The sequence below is a fragment of the Muscardinus avellanarius genome (genome assembly GCF_963383645.1).
Source record: "Muscardinus avellanarius genome assembly, chromosome: 1".
Taxonomy (NCBI): Eukaryota; Metazoa; Chordata; class Mammalia; order Rodentia; family Gliridae; genus Muscardinus; species Muscardinus avellanarius.
In genome coordinates, this window is record NC_137786.1 from 99,761,052 (window position 1) to 99,780,244 (window position 19,193).

General features: G+C 43.6%; 1 protein-coding gene across 1 annotated transcript in view; it reads right to left on the reverse strand.

Moving 5' to 3' along the window:
• CDC25C (cell division cycle 25C) overlaps positions 1 to 17,964 on the reverse strand; it is a gene marked incomplete at both ends in the record, with an annotated part of 31,986 nt that extends 14,022 nt beyond the window's left edge. Inside the window, 2 exons of the mRNA XM_080716181.1 lie at positions 12,912 to 12,957; positions 17,774 to 17,964. Of these exons, the coding sequence (XP_080572307.1) occupies positions 12,912 to 12,957; positions 17,774 to 17,964 (237 nt within the window). The remainder of the gene's footprint in view (positions 1 to 12,911; positions 12,958 to 17,773) is intronic.
• Between the last annotated feature and the right edge of the window lie 1,229 nt (positions 17,965 to 19,193).

Genomic DNA, 19,193 nt, shown 5'->3' on the forward strand with positions numbered 1-19,193 from the left:
TTAAAAATTTGAAGCCAAGCATGGTAGTACACACCTGTAATCCCAGTACTTGGGAAGTTAAGACAGGAGGATTGCAAGTTTGAGACTAGCCTCAACAATTTCACAAGATTCTCAGCAACCTAGCCAGACCCTGTTTCCAAAAAATGAAATAAAAAATTTTTAAAACTTTAGCTGGACGTGGTGGCACATGCCTATTATTCAAATTACTTGAGAGGTGGAGGTAGGAGGATTGAAAATTCAAGGCCAGCCTTAGTAACTTAGCAGGACAATGTTTCAAAATAAAAAATAAGGGTGAGATGTAGTTCAGTGGTAACTTCTCCTGGGCTCAATCCCCAGTATTGAATTTATACATCAATGGACCCTTTTTCTTAAGATTGTATATTTTTTAATTATTATTATTATTACAGTCATTCTGGGGTTTGAACTCAGAGCCTTGGGCATGTTAGGCAAACACTTATCCAATAAGCTATATCTCCCGCTCAAAGGACACTATTAAAAAACAACCTACGAGCCGAGTGTGGTGGCGCACGCTTGTAATCCCTGCACTTGGGAGGCTGAGACAGGAGGATCACACAGGTTCGAAGCCAGCCTCAGCTACTTAGTGAGGCTCTCAGCAACTTAGTGAGACCCTGTTTCCAAATAAAATATAAAATAGGTCTGGGAGTATAGCCTGGAGGTAGAAAGCCTCTGGGTTCCACTCCCAGTACCACACACACATACACACTCACACACACACACAAAAATCCTATGGGCCAGGTGTGGTGGCGCACCCTTGTAATCCCCGCGCTTGGGAGGCTGAGACAGGAGGATTGTGCAGGTTCGAAGCCAGCCACGCTGGCGTAAGAGACCCTGTTTCAAAAATATAAAATAGGTCTGGGAGTGTAGCCCGGAGGTAGAAGGGCTTCCAGGAATCCCAGTACCACCAAAAAAAAAAAAAAAAAATAGGGCAGGGGGTATAGCTCAGAGGCTGAGTGCCCCTGGGTTCCATCCCCGGACCTACACACACAAAAGAATAAAAATAGGGCTAAGGGTGTAGCTTGGAGGTAGAATGCCCCTGGGTTCAATCCCCAGTATGCCCTCAAAAAAAAAACTTAAAAATTCAAAAGATCAGAGAACATATAGTTCCTCCTATTCTCTGCTGGAACTTTAAGATCTAACCTCTTTTCTCACACAAGCCAGCTTAGAAAAAGTCAAAGGGTCTTCAATCCAGGTGTGTTACACCATAGCTTATAACGCCTCAACTTATGACTCACCAGTAAAGAAGTGGTGGACACATACGGTCCCCCTGATCGTTTTTTAAATATCATGTTCTTGGGTTCTTGCCACTCCAAGACCTTCAAAGTGTTGATTTTCTGCATAAGAAAAACTGCATTAGCTGGAGGAAGAAAAGTGTTAGCGGGCCTTGTCCCAAAATATTTAATCCCATCAAACTGTGAATAGCTCTCATGAAACACAATGAATGAAATCATTAAATATAAATTCTATCTGGGCATTGTTGTACATGCCTGTAATCCTAGTACTTGGGAGGCTGAGACAGGAGGATCACAGGTTCACTGCCAGCATCAGCAACTTAGCAAGGCCCTCTGCAACTCAGTGAGACCCTGTTTCAAAATAAAAAATAAAATTTGTCTTGGAGCCAGGCATGGTAGCACACACTTGTAATCCCAACATTTGGGAGGCTGAGACAGGAGGATCACAGTTCATGGCTAGCCTCAGCTACTTAGTGAGGCCCTTTGCAACTCAGTGAGACTCTGTTTCAAAATAAAGAATGCAGTGCCGGGCGTGGTGGCGCACGCTTGTAATCCCCTTGCTTGGGAGGCAGAGACAGGAGGATCGCGCAGGTTCGAAGCCAGCCCCGAGCGCTGGTTTAGGAGACCATGTTTCCAAATAAAAATGTAAAAATAGGTCTGGGAGTGTGGCCCAGATAGGTCTGGGAGTGTGGCCCAGAGGTAGAAGGGCTTCCAGGAACCCCAGTACCACCAAAAAAAAAAAAAAAAAAAAAAAAAGAATGCAGAGCGTGGTGACTCACACTTGTCAAACTCCCAAATTCCCAGCGTTTGGGAGGCTGAGAAAGGAGGATGCTGGTTCAAAGCTAGCCCCGCTGGCTTAAGAGACTCTGTTTCCAAATAAAAAAAGTATAAAAATAGGTCTGGGAGTGTAGCCCAGAGGTAGAAGGGTTTCCAGGAACCCCAGTACCACCACCAAAAAAACAAACAAAAAACATTTAAAACATTAAAAAAAAATAAAGAATACAAATAGGGCTGGGAGTGCAGCTTGGAGGTAGAATGCCCCTGGGTTCCATCCCTAGTACCTCCAAGCTACACCACCAACCTACTTTCTATTCTTTATTTTGAAACAGGATCTCACTGAGCAGCCTCACTTAGTAATAGGTGAGGATCCTCCCGTCTCAGCTTCCCAAATGCTGAGATTACAAGCATGCGCCACCACACCCAGCCCTGTATTCTTTATTTTGAAACAGGGTCCCACTGAGTTGCAAAAGGCCTCACTAAGTAGCTGAGGCTGACCTCAGGCCAGACTTCCGGGAAGATGGCGACCGAGAAAAGTGGGGCTTAAGAGCCCCGCTAACAACAAATCTCCATTACCACAAAATCAGCGCCTTTCATAGCCAGAAAACACCATCACCAGTGAAACAAAAAATCATCAGCTCCAGAGAGAAAGCGGACTGAGAACAGAGCCACAGAGGAGATACACCGGCCTCGCGCCCGAGGACGCGGCAGACGCGGCAGCAGCACCATACTGCCGGCGGCAGCGGGGAGTTCACCGGACGGCTACAGCAAGCCGAGGTGAGCCACTGCGGAACAGCCAGGCAGGATTTCTCCGCGCAGAGAGCATCTAAAGCTCCCAGTGGCCGAGCTCAGCACACGCTGCAGGGATTCAGAGTAGAAATCAAAATCAAGAAGAAAAACGCCAGCCCCATAGCCGAGGGCTTAGCAGTGGCGCCATATTGCCACCAGTGGCAGCAGCACCGAATTCAGCGAGGCCAGTACAGCCACATCTGCGTACTCAAGAACAGTGAGTCAAATTGCGGGCCACAGAGGAGAAATCCCAGTACTGTACTCCCTGGGACTTGACCCAGTGGGGGAGGGGCGGTGGCAGAGATATCACACCATAGGAAAACGTGCAACCTGGCACCCCCCACAGTCTAAAGCAGCCTCTATCGACTCTCTGGGTCAGAGACTCTGTGATAAAACCCAGTAAAGGAGTAGTGGGGTCCGAGATACTACTGACTCGAGATCCAGAACACCTTAAGGGAAGTCATAGTGACCCAAGGGAAGAACCCAGAGAAGGCACAAACATCAGAAATCATGGGAAAGAGGAATAATACTGGAGCAATTAATTCCCACAACCCCACAACATCAGAACCCGATAAAACTGAAAATCAGAGATTTCTAGAAGATCAAATCAGGAAAATAACTGTAGAAATAATAGAGGTGCTTCGAAAAGAACTCAGAGAGAGCCAAAAAGAGATAAAGGATGCATTTAATGAAGTAAAGGCCTCAATTCAAAGCACAAACAACCGATTGGAACACATGGAGAACAGAATCTCGCTCTTAGAAGATGAGCAATCCAAAAATGAACTCATAGTTTCTAATCTAGAAAAAAATACCCAACAGCAGGAATCTGATATTGAAGAAATATTGGCCCATTTTAAGAGAGCTAACCTAAGAATAATTGGAATAGAGGAGGGAAAAGAAAGTGAAACCAAAGGGATCAACAATCTCTTCAAGGAAGTAATAGCAGAAAATTTTCCAAACATAGAGCAAGAGGTTGATACAAAGGTCCAGGAAACTTATAGAACTCCCTTTAGACAGGATCGGAGAAGAGGATCCCCACGCCACATAATTGTCAAAATGACCAATGTGGAAGCCAAGCAGAGAATCTTAAAGGCAACAAAAGCAAAGGGCCAAGTGACATTCAGAGGCAAACCAATTAGAATCACTCCAGACTTCCCAAACCAAGTCATGAGAGCCAGAAGGGCTTGGAGTAACATATTCCAAACTCTGAAAGAAAACAACTTCCAGCCAAAAATTTCCTACCCAGCAAAACTTTCTATCAAATTAGATGGAGAAATAAGAAGCTTCCATGACAAACAGAAACTGAAGGAATTTATGTCTTCAAAACCAGCACTAGAGAAAATACTCAAAGAGATTAACTACAAAGAAGAAATAGGTAACACACACCAGAACCAGAGAAACAAGAGTTTCCATCCAACAGACAATTAAGATTGGTTATCTGTGGAGATTCATTATTTATGTTAGTCTTTTACCTATCTCTAAATGGTATTGTTTGCCTTTATAGTTGTTAATTTTTAGGATTTCTAGTTGGAATATTAATATACCTTCAGATATAGCAATTGGGAATATTTTATCCCATTCTATTAGTAACTGTTAACTCTGTTTACATTGTCTTTGGATATACAATGTTTTTTAAAATTTTTTAGGGAGTCTGTATACTCCTCTGTTGCCTGTGTCATTGAAATCATAACCAAGAAATCACTGCCAATTTCAATGTTGTGAGGTTTTATGACCCAGATTTTCTCCTAAAAGTTTATAGTCTTAAGATTTGTATTTAGGTCTATTATCTATTTTGAGTTAATATTTGTATATGGGATTAGGTAAGGGTCCAATTTTATTCTTTTCCATGTAATTATTATTTTTTAACAATATTTAGTTAAAAGATTATCATTTCCACCACCAAATGTTTGTGGAAACCTTGTCAAAAATAACGTGACAATATAGGGAAGAATTTAGCTCTAGGCTTTTATTTAACTCCAATGGTTTATATATCTGCCTTTAGAATAGTACTACACTGTTTCAATTATTGTAGCTTTATATGGTTTGAAATCAGAAAATATATATCTTCTAGCTTTGTTCTTTTTCAAGATCATTTTGGGTACCTAGACTCCATATTCCATATTAGGATAGATTTTTTTTCTGAAAAATAAATATATAAATATATGATAGTTTCACCTAAAAAATAGAAAAAAAAATATTCTCTGGTAAGAAAGAAAGTAAAAAGAAATATTGAAATGTTATCTTAGTGTCATCAAAAGCTTGGTATCAGACAAATGAAACTGTTATGTGAGATTATCATTTTTAATTTTAGATAAATTGCCATAATACTAGATGTCAACTACTAAGCCAAGCATGGAAGGGAGGGATAGGGAGAGAATGGGGTGGGGATTGGGTGGGGGCTGACTGGGAAAAGTGTGCATGTATGTCTACAAAAGTATGTATCCTACTATGATGTATGAATACAGTGCACCAATTAAAAAAAAAAAAAAAAAAAAAAAAAAAGTAGCTGAGGCTATCCACGAACCGTGGTCTTCCTGTCTCAGCCTCCCAAATGCTGGGATTAAAAACATGTGCCACCACACCGGGCACCAGCCCTATTTTTCATTCTGTTTTTTTCTTTCTTTCTTTTTTTGGGGTGGTCGTGGTACTGGGGTTGCTGGAAGCCCTTCTACCTCTGGGCTACACTCCCAGACCTATTTTATATTTATATTTAGAAACAGGGTCTCCTAAGCCAGCACTGCTGGCTTCGAACCTGCGTGATCCTCCTGTCTCTGCCTCCCAAGCGCGGGGATTACAAGCGTGGGCCACCAAGCCCAGCTCATTCTTTACTTTGAAACAGGGTCTCAATGACCTCAAAGGCCTCACTAAGTAGTACCTGAGACTGTCTGTGAACCATGATCCTCCTGTCTCGGCCACCCAAATGCTGGGATTACAAGCGTGGACCTCCACACCCAGTTCCCAGCATAGGTTAAAAAAAGGAAAAAAAAAAAAAAAAACCCAGCTTGCCATGGATTTCTATCCCCAATATCATAAAATATAAAAATAAAAATTGGGCATGGTAGCTCATGCCTGTAATCCCAGTACTTTTTCTTTTCTTTTGGTACTAAAGTTGGAACTCAGGGGCATTCTACCTCCGAGCTACACTCCCATCTCTATTTTTATTTTGAAATAAATTCTCATTAGGTTGATGAGAGTCTCACTACTTGCTGAGGCTGTCTTTGAACCTGGAATCCTCCTGTCTCAGCTTCCTAAGTACTAGATTACAATTATGTGATGCCATGCCAGTCTCCCAGTCTTTGGAGGCTGAGACAGGACGACTGTAGATTGGAGGACAGCCTCAGTAAGTAGGGTAACTCTAAGCCGGGTGTGGTGGCACACTCTTGTAATTCCAGCATACAGGAGGCTGAGACAGGAGGAATCGGGGTTTGCAGACATCCTCAGCTACTTAGTAAGGCCCTTTGCAACTCAGTAAGACCCTGTTTCAAAATAAAGAATAAAAAATAGAGCTGTGGGTATAGCTCAGAGGTAGAATGCTCCCGGGTTCTATCCCCAGTACTGCAAAAAAAAAAAAAAAAAGTAGGGAGACTCTCATCAACCTAGTGAAACCCTGTTTCAAAACAAAAATTAAATTGGCCTGGGTGTGTATCTCAAAGTAAAATGCCCCTGGTTTTCAACCCCCAGCACCACAATTAATTAATTAGATATATCTCCATTTGTAAAATCCATGCAAAGGATCTGTGAACAAGTTATAAATGTTGTCCCTATGTATTAAAAAAAGAAAAAAGCTGACGTGGTGGCACATGCTGTAATCCCAGCATTTGGGAGGCTGAGACAGGAGGATTGTGTTTCGCAGACAGCCTCCGCTACTTAGTGAGGCCCTTTGCAACTCAGTAAGACCCTGTTTCAAAATAAAGAACAAAAAATAGGGCTGCCTGGGGGTGTAGTTCAGAGGTAGTACACCCTGGGTCTTATCCCAGTACAGAAAAAAAAAAACTAAATTGTTTTGCACTATATTAACAGAAATGTTTGTCCTTAGACTGATCAAATTGAGCCAGGCATGGTGGCACACACTTGTCATCCCAGGACTTGGGAGGCTACAACAGGAGGATTGCAGGTTTGAAACTAATCTCAGCAACTGCAAAACTCTCAGCAACCTAGGGAGATCCTGTTTCAAAGACAAAAAACAAGCCAGATGTGCTGGCACATGATTGTAATCCCAGTACTTGGAAGCTAAGACAGGAGGATCACAAGTTTTCACCCAGCCTCATCTACTTAGAGAGGCCCTCCGCAACTTAGTGAGATCCTGTTTCAAAATAAAGAATAAAAATCAGGCATGGTGGCACATCCTTCTAATCCAAGCACTTGAGAGGCTGGGACAGGAGAATCACAGGTTCGAAGCCAGCCTTGGCAACTTAGCAAGGCTCTCAGAACCTAGTGAAAGCCTGTTTCCAAATAAGATATAAAAAATAGGGCTGTGAGTATAGCTTGGAGGTAGAATGCATCTGGATTCAATCCCTAGTACTGCAAAATAAATAAATAAATAAATAAATAAATAAATAAATAAATAAATAATAAAAGGGCCAGGATTATAGCTTAGATGTAAAAGGCATTGAATTCCCAGTAACACACACACACACACACACACACACACACACACACACACACACACCCCTGATCAATGGAACATGAGTACATGAGTAAAAAAACAAAAACAAAAACAAAAAACAACAAAAAAAACTGCTATGGAGGATTTGGCCCTAAGATTTTGTCCTAGGTTTAAACCTTAACAAGAAAAACAAAAAGTTTTGTTTCTATAGTGGCACAGTTTATGTGTATAGGGATATTAACAGCTATAGGTCTCACAACCTCATCAAGGAGTTGCTTCAATCAAACAAAACTAATATAGCGATGTTTCCATTAAATACTCACATTTTCCTTATTTTCGGAGGAGCTACACACTGCATCTTTCCCTCTCTGGCCATGGTCCAAAGCATGTGGAGTGCTACAAAGAGGTTGAGCCTAAAAGACATAGCTTGCTGAGACATCCAGAATCCTTGAGCCATGAGTGAGTTAGAAACCCTTTGCCTCCCACCTGGAAACAAACCGAAACCCCCAAAGAGGAGCTACTCACTGGGCTGCCTTTCATAAGGTACTGAGGATGGCTCCTGCAGATTTAAACAAACCACCAGTCAGAAGAGTCCCAAATATAGTTTGATTATTGCTTAGTGGGTTGGGAAATTCCAACTTTTCCTTCCTTCCAATTAGCCCTAGTTCTAACTGATATGTCTTCCATAACAAAACATAGGAGCCTGGCATGGTGGAATATCGCTATATTGTCAGTGGATCACAGGTTTGAGCATCACAGGTTTGGGGACATCCTCAGCAATGTAAGGAGACTCTCGGCAACCTAGCAAATCCTGTTTCAAAGTAAAAAATAAGAATGGGCCGGGCATGGTGGTGCACACTTGTAATCCTAGCATTTGGGAGGCTGAGACAGGAGGATTGTGGTACGCAGACAGCCTCAGCCACTTAGACAGGCCCTTTGCAACTTAGTGAGACCCAGTTTCAAAATAAAGAATAAGCCAGGCTTAATGGCGCACGCTTGTAATCCCTGTGCTTGGGAGGCTGAGACAGGAGTATTGCACAGGTTCGAAGCCAGCCTCAGCTACTCAGCTACTTAATGAGGCTCTCAGCAACTTAGTGAGACCCTGTTTTCCAAATAAAATAGAAAATAGGTCTGGGAGTATAGCCCAGAGGTAGAAAGCCCCTGGGTTCCACCCCCAGTACCACCCCCCCCAAAAAAAAAAGAATAAAAAATAGGTCTGGAGCTGGGTGTGGTGCACACTTGTGATCCCAGCATTCGGGAGACTGAGACCAGAGGATCGCAGTTTGCGATCACAGTTTGCGGACAGCCTCAGCTACTTAGTGAGGCCCTCTGCAACTCAGTGAGACCCTGTTTCAAAATAAAGAATAAATAACAGGGCAGGGGGTGTAGCTCGGAGGTCGAATACCCCTGAGTTCCATCCCCAGACCCGAAAAAAAAAAAAAAAAATAGGGCTGGGAGTGTATCTCAGAGGTAGAATGCCCCTGGGTTCCATCCCTAGTATCGCAAAAAAAAAAAAAAAAGGAATAAAAAAATAGGGATGGGGGTGTAATCGGAGGTAGAATGCCCCTAGATTCCACCCTCAGTACCACCAAAAAAAAAAAAAAAAAAATCGGGGTGTGGTGGCACACACCTGTAATCCCAGTACTTAGGAAGCCGAGACAGGAGGATCGCAGGTTCACAGCCAGCCTCTTAGTGAGACCCTCTGCAACTCAGTGAGACCCTGTTTCAAAATAAAAAATATAGGGCTAGGGGGTAGCACAGAGGTAGAATGCCCTAGGTTCCATCTCCTTTCCCAAAAAAAGCTTGGTATGTGCTAAATATACATTTTCATTATTTAATCCTTGCACTAGCTGTTTATGAGAAGTGCTATTATCTCTGCGTTTTGAATAAAGAAACAGGTTTAGTGCCACTGGAATCCAGAAACTCTCATTGTAGACTCTGCACCCTGCACCTGTAGTCACTAAAACTTGTACTTTTCAGGTGACTAGAAGCTGATGCAAAAGTATAATATGCCATTTTCCTGTGTGTGTGTGTGTGTGTGTGTGTGTGTGTGTGTGTGTGTGTGTAACTGGAGATTGAACTGAGGGGCATTCTACCTCCGAGCTACACCCCAACCCTATTTTTTATTCTTTATGTTGAAACAGGGTCTCACTGAGTTGTAGAGGGCCTCACTAAGTAGCTGAGCCTGGCTGTGAACCATGATCCTCCTGTATCAGCCTCCTAAATGCTGGGATTACAAGCTTGTGCCACCACACCTGGCTCAACACTGTTTTTTCTTTTAAGTCTTTATTTATTTATTTATTTATTTATTTTTCATGGGTCTGGGGGTGGAACCCAGGGGCATTCAACCTCCGAGCTACATCCCCTGTCCTCTTTTTTATTCCTTATTTTGAAACCGGGTCTCACTGAGTTGCAGAGGGGCCTCACTCAGTATCTGAGGCTGTCCACGAACCACGATCCTCCGGGTCTCAGCCTCCCAAATGCTGGGATTATAAGCGTGCGCCACCACGCCCGGCTCTTTATTTTTTTGAAACAGGGTCTGAGTTGTAAAGCAGAGCTTGTCCATGAACCGAGATCCTCCGGTCTCAGCCTCCCGAATGCTGGGATTACAAGAGTGTGCTACCATTGCCCTGCTTCAACAGTTTAGATCAGAAAAACTCAAAAGCTGTTCAAAGCTGGAAGCAGTAGCATACTTCTGTAAAGCATTTAGGAAGCTGAAACAGGAGGATCACAACTTTGACGCTAACCTCAGCAACTTAGTGAGACCCTCAACAACTTAGTGGGACTCTGTTCCAGTTTAAAAAAAAAAAAAAAAAAAAAAGCTGGGCGTGGTGGCACGCAGTTATAATCCCAGTATTTGAGAGGCTGAGACAAGAGGATAGCAGGTTCTCAGCCAGCCTCAACTAATTAGTGAGGCCCTCCACAACACAACTTAGTGGACCCTGTTTTAAAATAAAGAATAAAGGCCGGGCATGAGGGCACATGCTAGTAATCCCAGTACTTCGGAGGCTGAGACAGGAGAATTGCATGGGTTCGAAGCCGGCCTTAGCTATTTAGTGAGGCTCTCAGCATCTTAGTGAGACTCTGTTTCCAATTAAAAATATAAAAATGGGTCTAGAAGTGTAGCTCAGAGGTAGAAGGCCTCTGGGTTCCATCTCAAGTACCACAAAAAATAAATAAATATAAAATAAAGAATAAAAAATAGGGTTCGGGTGTAGCTCTGAGGTAGAATACCTGGGTTCAATCCCCAGTACTGCAAAACAAACAAACAAACAAACAAACTGGACATGGTGGTACACACTTGTAATCTCAGTACTTGGGAGGTTAAGACAGGAAGATTGCAGGTCAAAGTCAACCTCAGAAACCTAGCAAAACTTTGTTTCAAAATAGAAAATAAGCCAGGTATGGCGACACATGCCTGCAATCCCAGTAGTTGGGAGGTTAAGACAGGAGGACTGCAGGTTTGAGACCAGTCTTAGCAACTTACTAAGGTTCTCAAACACTTAGTGAGACCTGGTTTAAATAAAAATAAAATAGCCGGGCATGGTGGTGCATACTTGTAATCCCAGCTTTCGGGAGGCCAAAACAGGAGGAGGATCAGGTTTGCCGACAGCCTCAGGTACTTAGCAAGGCCCTTTGCAACTCAGTGAGACCCTGTTTCAAAAAATAAATAAGACTAAAAATAGGACCGAGTGTGTAGCTCAGAGGTAGAAGGCCCCTGGGTTCCATCCTGAGTACCTCAAAAATAAATAAATAAATAAATAAATAAATAAATAAATAAGGGCTTGTGGTGCAGCTCAGAGGTAGAATGCTTCTGGGTTCAATCTCCAGTACTCCCCACCCCCCCAAAAAAAACCATAAAAAAATAAAAGCAGGGTATGGTAGCCCATACTTGTACTTCCAGTATCTGGGAAGTTGAGATAGGAGGATTGCGGGTCCTTGAACCTGCAATCAGCAAGTAGTAAGACATTCATTAATATGATGAGATTCTCTTTTTTTTCTTTTTGCAATACCTGGTATGGTGGCGCATGCTTGGGAGGCTGAGACAGGAGGATCGCACAAGTTCGAAGCCAGCCTCTTGGTGAGGCTCTCAGCAACTTAGTGAGACCCTGTTTCCAAATAAAATATAAAAATATAAAAATAAGCCTGAGAGTATAGCTTAGAGGTTTAGAAAGCCTCTGGGTTCCAACCCATTACCACAAAAAAAAAAAAAAAAAAAAGCCAGGCGTGATGGCGCACACTTGTAATCTCAGCATTCAGGAGGCTGAGACTGGAGGATCACGGTTCATGGACAGCCTCAGCTACTTAGTGAGGCTCTCCGCAATTTAGTGAGACCCTGTCTCAAAATAAAGAATAAAAAATAGGGCAGGGGATGTAGCTCGGAGGTCAAATGTCTCTGGATTCCTTACCCAGACCCACAAAAACAAAACAAAACAAAAAACAGAATATCAAGCTGGGCGTGGTAGAGCATGATTGTAATCCCAGCATTTGGAAGGCTGAGACCGGAGGACACAGGCAGATTACACGCACTGCATCACTACACCAGCTTTTTTTTTTTTTTTGGGGGGGGGGGGGCTGGGGATGGAACCCAGGGGCATTCCACAGACCTCTGAGCTACACCCCCTGCCCTATTTTTTATTCTTTATTTTGAAACAGTGTTTCACTAAGTTGTGGAGGGCCTAAGTAGCTGAGGCTGTCCCAGAACTGTGATCCTCCGGTCTCAGCCACCCAAATGCTGGGATTACAAGCGTGCGCCACCACATCTGGCTCTCCAGATTCTTTTTTAAAATAAAAATAAAATCAGACTGGGGGTGTAGCTGGGAGTAGAATGTCTGGGTTCAATCCCCAGAACAAAAAACTAAAATAAAATAGGACTAGGGGTATGACTCAGAGGTAAACTGTACCGTTCAGTCCCAAGTACAAAACAATAATAATAGATAAAAGTAAAAAATAAAAAGGGCTGAAGGTATAGCTTGAAAGTAGAATGTCCCTGGGTTCCATCCCCAGTACCAAAAAAGAAAGAGAGGAAAAAAAAAAGCTGTTCAAGGTCAGGATATAGGCCTTGAAGCCCACTCATACCCAAAGTGAAATATTTTATGCTACGTAAAATGGGCGTGGTGGCGCACGCTTGTAATCCCAGCATTCGGGAGGTTGAGAACAGAGGATCGCGGTTCGCAGACAGCCTCAGCTACTTAGTGAGGCCCTCTGCAACTCAGTGAGACCCGGTTTCAAAATAAAGAATAAAAAATAGGGCAGGGGGTGTAGCTGGAAGGTCGAATGCCCCTGAGTTCCATCCCCAGACCCGCAAAAAAAACAAAAGACAAAAAAAAAAAAAAAAAAAAATATATATATATATATATATATATATATATATATATATATATATATATATATATATTTTATGCTACGCAAAGTCTGGGTAGGATAAAAATCTCTGTGGCCAAGGCTGAAAGGCTTTAGTATGAGTTTCATTTACCAACAGAACTTACATCCCAGCTAACTGTGCTCCCTGAGTTCCTGAAGAGTCCAAGTGACCTGAAATCAGATAGAGAAAACATCAGTAAGAAGCATTATTCCTGTCTCGGCATCCTGTTTTTCCCTCTGATTTTCTCCATTACTAGTCAGCCACATTAATTTTGTTGTTGTTGTTGTTGTTTGGTAATGGGGATTTTTTTTTTTTTTTTTTTTTTGCAGGTCTGGGGATGGAACCCAGGAGCATTCGACCTCCGAGCTACACCTCCTGCTCTACTTTTTATTCTTTATTTTGAAACCGGGTCTCACTGAGTTGTAGAGGGCCTCACTAAGTAGCTGAGGCTGTCTGTGAACCACGATCCTCCGGTCTCAGCCTCCCGAATGCTGGGATTACAAGCGTGTGCCACCATGCCTGGCGCCTATTTTTTATTCTTTATTTTGAAATAGGGTCTTATCTAAGTTGTGAAGGGCCTCACTAAGTGGCTGAGGCTGGCTTCAAACATGCGATCTTCCTGTTTCTTCTTTACTATACTTTCATTCCTACCATTAATCATCAAAATATTTTTCCCTGTTGTGTAACTTTTTTTTTTTTTTTAACAATATTGGGGATTGAACTCAGGGGCACTCTATCTCTGAGCTACACTGCCAGCCCTATTTTTTTTTAAGCAGGGTGGCACTAAGTTGCAGAGGGCCTCACTAAGCAGCTGAGGCTGGCCTTGCACCTGTGATCCTCCTGACTCAGCCTCCCAAGTACTGGGATTACAAGCGTTGTCACCATGCCAGCTTGTCTTCTCTCTTAAAAAGCATTCTTCCCTTTGAGAGCCTTACCTTCCTTCTCCTTGTCAATTTCATCAAGTTCTGCCGAAGTGGTAAGGTGTGTAGCAGACATCTCCCCACTGCTAAGATTTGAAAGATTAAGGCACCGTATTGGGGTTCCTCTGTTGAAACATAGTAGTATATATGTCAAGATCCCATTAGGCTATAATATCCTTGAAAAGCAAAGGTCATGTGACTTTTTGGGACATACTTCTCAATGACTACCACAAATACTAAAGAGTATCCACAAAGTATAATTGCTTTTTGGAAATATATCAGAATGAATTGAGAAAAATCTCCCATTTTTTCTCTACTTCAATATGTGCCTTATTTTCTTCTCAACAGAATATTGAGACAGGGTAATTTTCTTTTGGTACTTATTGAACCCATGGGTACTATACCACTGAACTACATTCCCATCCCTTTTAAAATATTTGAGGGCGTGGTGGCACACGTTTGTAATCCCAGGGCTTGGGAGGCTGAGACAGGAGGATCACATAGGTTCAAAGCCAGCCTCAGCTAGTGACGCCCTTCAAAACTCAGTGAGATAGGCTGGGTGTGGTGGTACACACTTGTAATCCCAGTATTCAGGAGGCAGAGACCTGAGGATCCTGGTTAGCAGACAGCCTCAGCTACTTAGTGAGGCCCCTTGCAACTCAGTGAGACCCTGTTTCAAAAATAAAGAATAGACCTGGGCATGTGCTGCACTCTTGTAATCCCAGCATTTGTGAATCTGAGACAGGAGGATCACGGTTCGCGGACAGCCTCAACTACTTAGTAAGGCACTCCGCAACTTGGTGAGACCTGTTTCAAATTAAAGAATAAAAAATAGGGCAGGGGCTGTAGGATGTCGAATGCCCCTGGGTTCCATCCCCAGTACTGCAAACAAAACAAAACAAAACAAAACTACACCCCCTGCCCTATTTTTTATTTATTTTTATTTATTTTTAATTTTGGTGGTACTGGGGTTCCTGGAAGCCCTTCTACCTCCAGGCTACACTCCCAGACCTATTTTATACTTTTTAAATTTTGGAAACAGGGTCTCTTAAGCCAGAGTGGCTGGCTTCGAACCTGTGTGATCCTCCTGTCTCCACCTCCCAAGCTCAGGGATCAAAAGCGTGTACCACCACACCCGGCCCTATTTTCTATTTTTTTATATATTTTTATTTTTTATTATTCTTATTTTGAAACAGGGTCTCACCAAGTTACAGAAGACCTCACTAAGTAGCTGAGGCTGTCTGCAAAGTTACGGAGGGCCTCATTAAGTAGCTGAGGCTGTCCACGAACCGTGATCCTCCATCTCAGCCTCCTGAATGCCGGGATTACAATAGTGCGCCACCACGCCTAGCTTCTTTTTTTCAAAGTTTCAAACTTTATTGACTGAGTAGAATCTTGACCTCACATCCTATGCCCATTTCACCATGAGTAGACAGACTTGATTTCTTCTGGAGTCTCTAGTACTTTTTCTTGAGGGGGCACTGGGGATTGAACCCAGAGGCATTCTATCTCTGAGCTATAGAGGGTCTCACTAAGTTGCTGAGAGTCTTGGTAAATTGCTGAGGCTCAATCCTCCTGTCTCACCCTCCCAAATACTGAGATTATAGGCTTTTGCCACCACATGGTGACTCAGTACTTTTTTTTTTTTTTGTGGTGGTGGGACTGGGGATTGAACTCAGAGGCAGTCTACTTCTGAGTTATAGCCCCAGATCCTTTTTATTTTTTTATTTGAAATAGGGTCTCACTAGGTTGCTAAGAGTCTCAATAAACTGTTGAGTCTGGTCTTGAACCTGCAATCCTCTGTCTCAGCCTCATAAATGCTTGGATTATAGGCATGTGCCTCCACATCTAGCTTCTAGTGCTTTTTAGATACCTCTTTTTTGCTAATAAGGCATAAAGACATAGCAAAACCAATTTTTTTTGGTGTGTGTATGGTACTGGGGATGGAACCAGGGGCATTCTACCTCTGAGCTACACCTCTAGCCCTATATTATTTATTTTTAATTTTTTTCCAGTACTCAGGATGAAACCCAGGGACATTCTACCTCTGAGCTATATATACCCCCAGCCCTATTTTTTTAATACTTTATTTTGAAACAGGGTCTCACTGAGTTACAAAGGGCTTCACTAAGTAGCTGAGACTAAGAACCCTGATCCTCCTGTCTCAGCCTCCCGAATTACAAGCATGGGCCACCATGCCTGGCTCTTATTATTTATTTATTTTTGTGTTTCTAGGGATGGAACCCAGGGGCATTCTACCTCCGAGCTACACCCTCAGCCCCATTTTTTTTTTATTCTTTATTTTGAAACAGGGTCTGAGTTGCAAAGGTCTTCACTAAGTAGCTGAGGCTGTTGGCGAACCCAAATTTTCCTGTCTTAGCCTCTCAAATGCTGGGATTACAAGCATGCACCACCACCCCTGGCTCTTTTTTATTTGAAACAAGGTCTAAGTTGCATATGGCCTCACTAAATTGCTGAGGCTGGCTGTGTGGGAACCTGTGACCTTCCTGTTTCAGCCTCTCAAGTATGGGATTACAAGTGTGTGTCACCAGGCCTGGCTAATGACCAAAATTTAGAGTAGAACTACAGTAACAATAATACTAATACTAATAAAGTGATTAACATTTAACTCAATAGCTTGAGACTTCCCACACATCACATTATTTGATTCTAACAATATTCTAGAAAGATAGGAAGAGATTATTATTCCTGTTTTACAGAAAAGCAACAGGGGACTCAAAAGGGTCAGTCAAGGGTACAACTGAAACTTGAAACCTGATTTTTAGCTGGGTGTGGTGGAACATGTTTGTGATCTTAGTACTTGGGAGGCTGAGACAAGAGAATCACAGGTTGCCAGCAAGCTTCAGCTACGTAGTACCCCTCTGCAACTTAGAGAGACCCTGTTCAAAAAAAAAAAAAAAAAAAAAGCTGATTTTTTTTTTTTTGGGGGGAGGGTCACTAGGGACTGAACCCAGGGGCATTCTACCTCTGAGCTACTCCCCATACCCCCTTACTCCTGCCTACCCTCTAATTTTTAAATACTTTATTTATTTTGGTGGTACTGGGGACTGAACCCTTCTCCAGGCTATACTCCCAGACCTATATTTTATATTTTTTTAAATTTGGAAACAGGAAACCTGCGCGATCCTCCTTGTCTCCGCCTCCCAAGCAGGGAGATTATAAGCTTGTGTCACCACACCTGGCTAATTTATTTTTATTTTTTTGCGGGTCTGGGGATGGAACCCAGGGGCATTCTACCTCCAAATTACAGCCCCTGCCCTATTTTTTATTCTTTATTTTGAAACAGGGTCTCACTGAGTTGCAGAGGGCCTCATTAAGTAGCGTGCGCCACCACACCCGGCTTTTAATTTTTTTTTTTTTTTTTAAAGGGTCTCTTGAGCCGGGCATGGTGGCTCAAGCTTGTAACCCCAGTACTTGGGAGGCTGAGATAGGAAGATCACAGTACTTGGGAGGCTGAGACAAGAGGATTGAAGGTTCAGAGCCAGCCTCAGCAGTTTAGTTGAGGCTCTCAGCAACTTAGTGAGACCCTGTTTCCAAATAAAAAATAAAATAGGTCTGGGGGTGTAGGCCAGAGGTAGAAGGCCCCTGGGTTCCATCCCCAGTGCCAAAAAAAACAAAAAACAAAACAAAGCAAAAACCCAAAACAAACAGCCGGCGTGGTGGCGCAGGCTTGTAATCACCGCGCCTGGGAGGTGGAGACAGGTGGATTGATTACGCAGGTTCGAACCCAGCTGGTTTAAGAGACTCTGTTTCCAGATAAATTTTTTTAAAAGTATAAAAATAGGTCTGGGAGCGTGGCTCGGGGGTAGAAGGGTTTACAGGAACCCCAGTACACCCCCCCACACACACACACAAGGTCTCACTAAATTGCTAAGGCAGGCCTCAAATCTACCATCCGCCAGTCAACACCTACTAAGTACTGAGATTAGAGGTGTGCACCACAGTGCCGTTTAACCCCTGGTCTTTAAGCTGGTGTAATTAAACAAAGCTGTTTAGAGTGTTAGAAAAGCAAAGGAGACACAGTGTAAGACAAAGGTGGATTTACCCAGACAAAATGCTTAGGTTTGCAGAATCACCGAGTTTGTCCACTGGAGATCTAGGGAGATCTGGACAGATGGTAAAGGAAGTGTCTCTCTCCAGGAGCAGGTGTAACATCTTCCTCTGATTGGACCTAAAACTGGGTCTTGGGCCAGGTTTTCCCTCTTCTCTTGTGGATGAGACGAATTCTGTAGCCATAGTCTCCGAGTCCTCACCAAGAAAAACCAAAACGCAGCTAGAACACAGACTGTTGAGCTTTTCCAATCCCCCTTCCCTTCCTAGCCAAGCGAACCACCATTAGAGGGGAGGCATCCCCAGCGGAGAATCACCACCTGGCTTAGAGGTTACCCCAAGCCTCCCCGAGGCGGCTCCATCTTTTCTTTGAAACCTGAACTGACCAAGGGGCAATCCTTAGTAAGACGGAACGGAGGGAGGGCTTTGACTTGTTCCGGGCCGCAGAGCTTCTCATTCCTGACCGGAAGCGATTCAAGTCTCCTAACCCGCGGCAATGCCCACCCCGAACGGCCTCTCGAGGCCTCCATTGTCACCCCCCGGAGACCACGGCGGGCTTACCTCGGGTTCCGAGTCGGATTTGCCTTTGGGAGAAAGGAAAGTGGGAAGAAACTGGACACAAGCGAAGACTCGAGTAAATGAAAGTTAAATCCGAGGAAAGGAGGCAGCCAGACTACAATTCTTCCTAGACCAAGGAGGCCTAGATCCAGCTTTGCGGCTTCTCCGGAAAGCAGGCCGAAGTTTGGCCAGACAGCAAGAATACGAACAGCTACAGACCTAACCATTCAAACCTTCCGCCCACCTACTAACCTATCCTCGCCCGCCTACAAGCTGCGTCAGCCAATCCCCGCGCGCCCGCCCCGCCTCCCAAAGCCAATGGCTAGGCTCCTGCCTCAGCCGGGAGCGTAAGCTTTCTATTCAAGAGGCAAGAGTCGTTCCTCCCTGGAGCTACGGCAGGTTGGCGATTGGCCCACCAGCCGGAGCGCACTGCGGGGTAAGCTCCGCCTCGCAAGAAATCCGGCACACTATTGGCTCTCTCTCGGGCCAATCACCACACCCTTCTCGCACTCTCAATTCCCTGGGCCTTAGCAACCCCGGGAGATTTAAATTGCGCCTCGCTAGCGACGACGTCTCGCTAGGAGAGATTATTTCCAGTGGAAGTGTTTCTTTTTCTTTGCTTATTTCTCGTGTCCTTTCTCTTCAGTTTTGCTAGGCCTCCGCTGGGGATGGAGCATTTGCCGCCGGTGCGGCAGGTGTTGGGGCGTGACAGGTGTGTGTGTTTATGCTGAACCCCAAAGGTCCCTTCCAAGACTTTCCCTGTGGTTGTTCCTTTTAGTGTACGGCATCTCAAAAATGCTAGGATTTTTTTTTTATTTTTCTTTACTTTCTATTTTTTGGGGAGTACTAGGAATTAA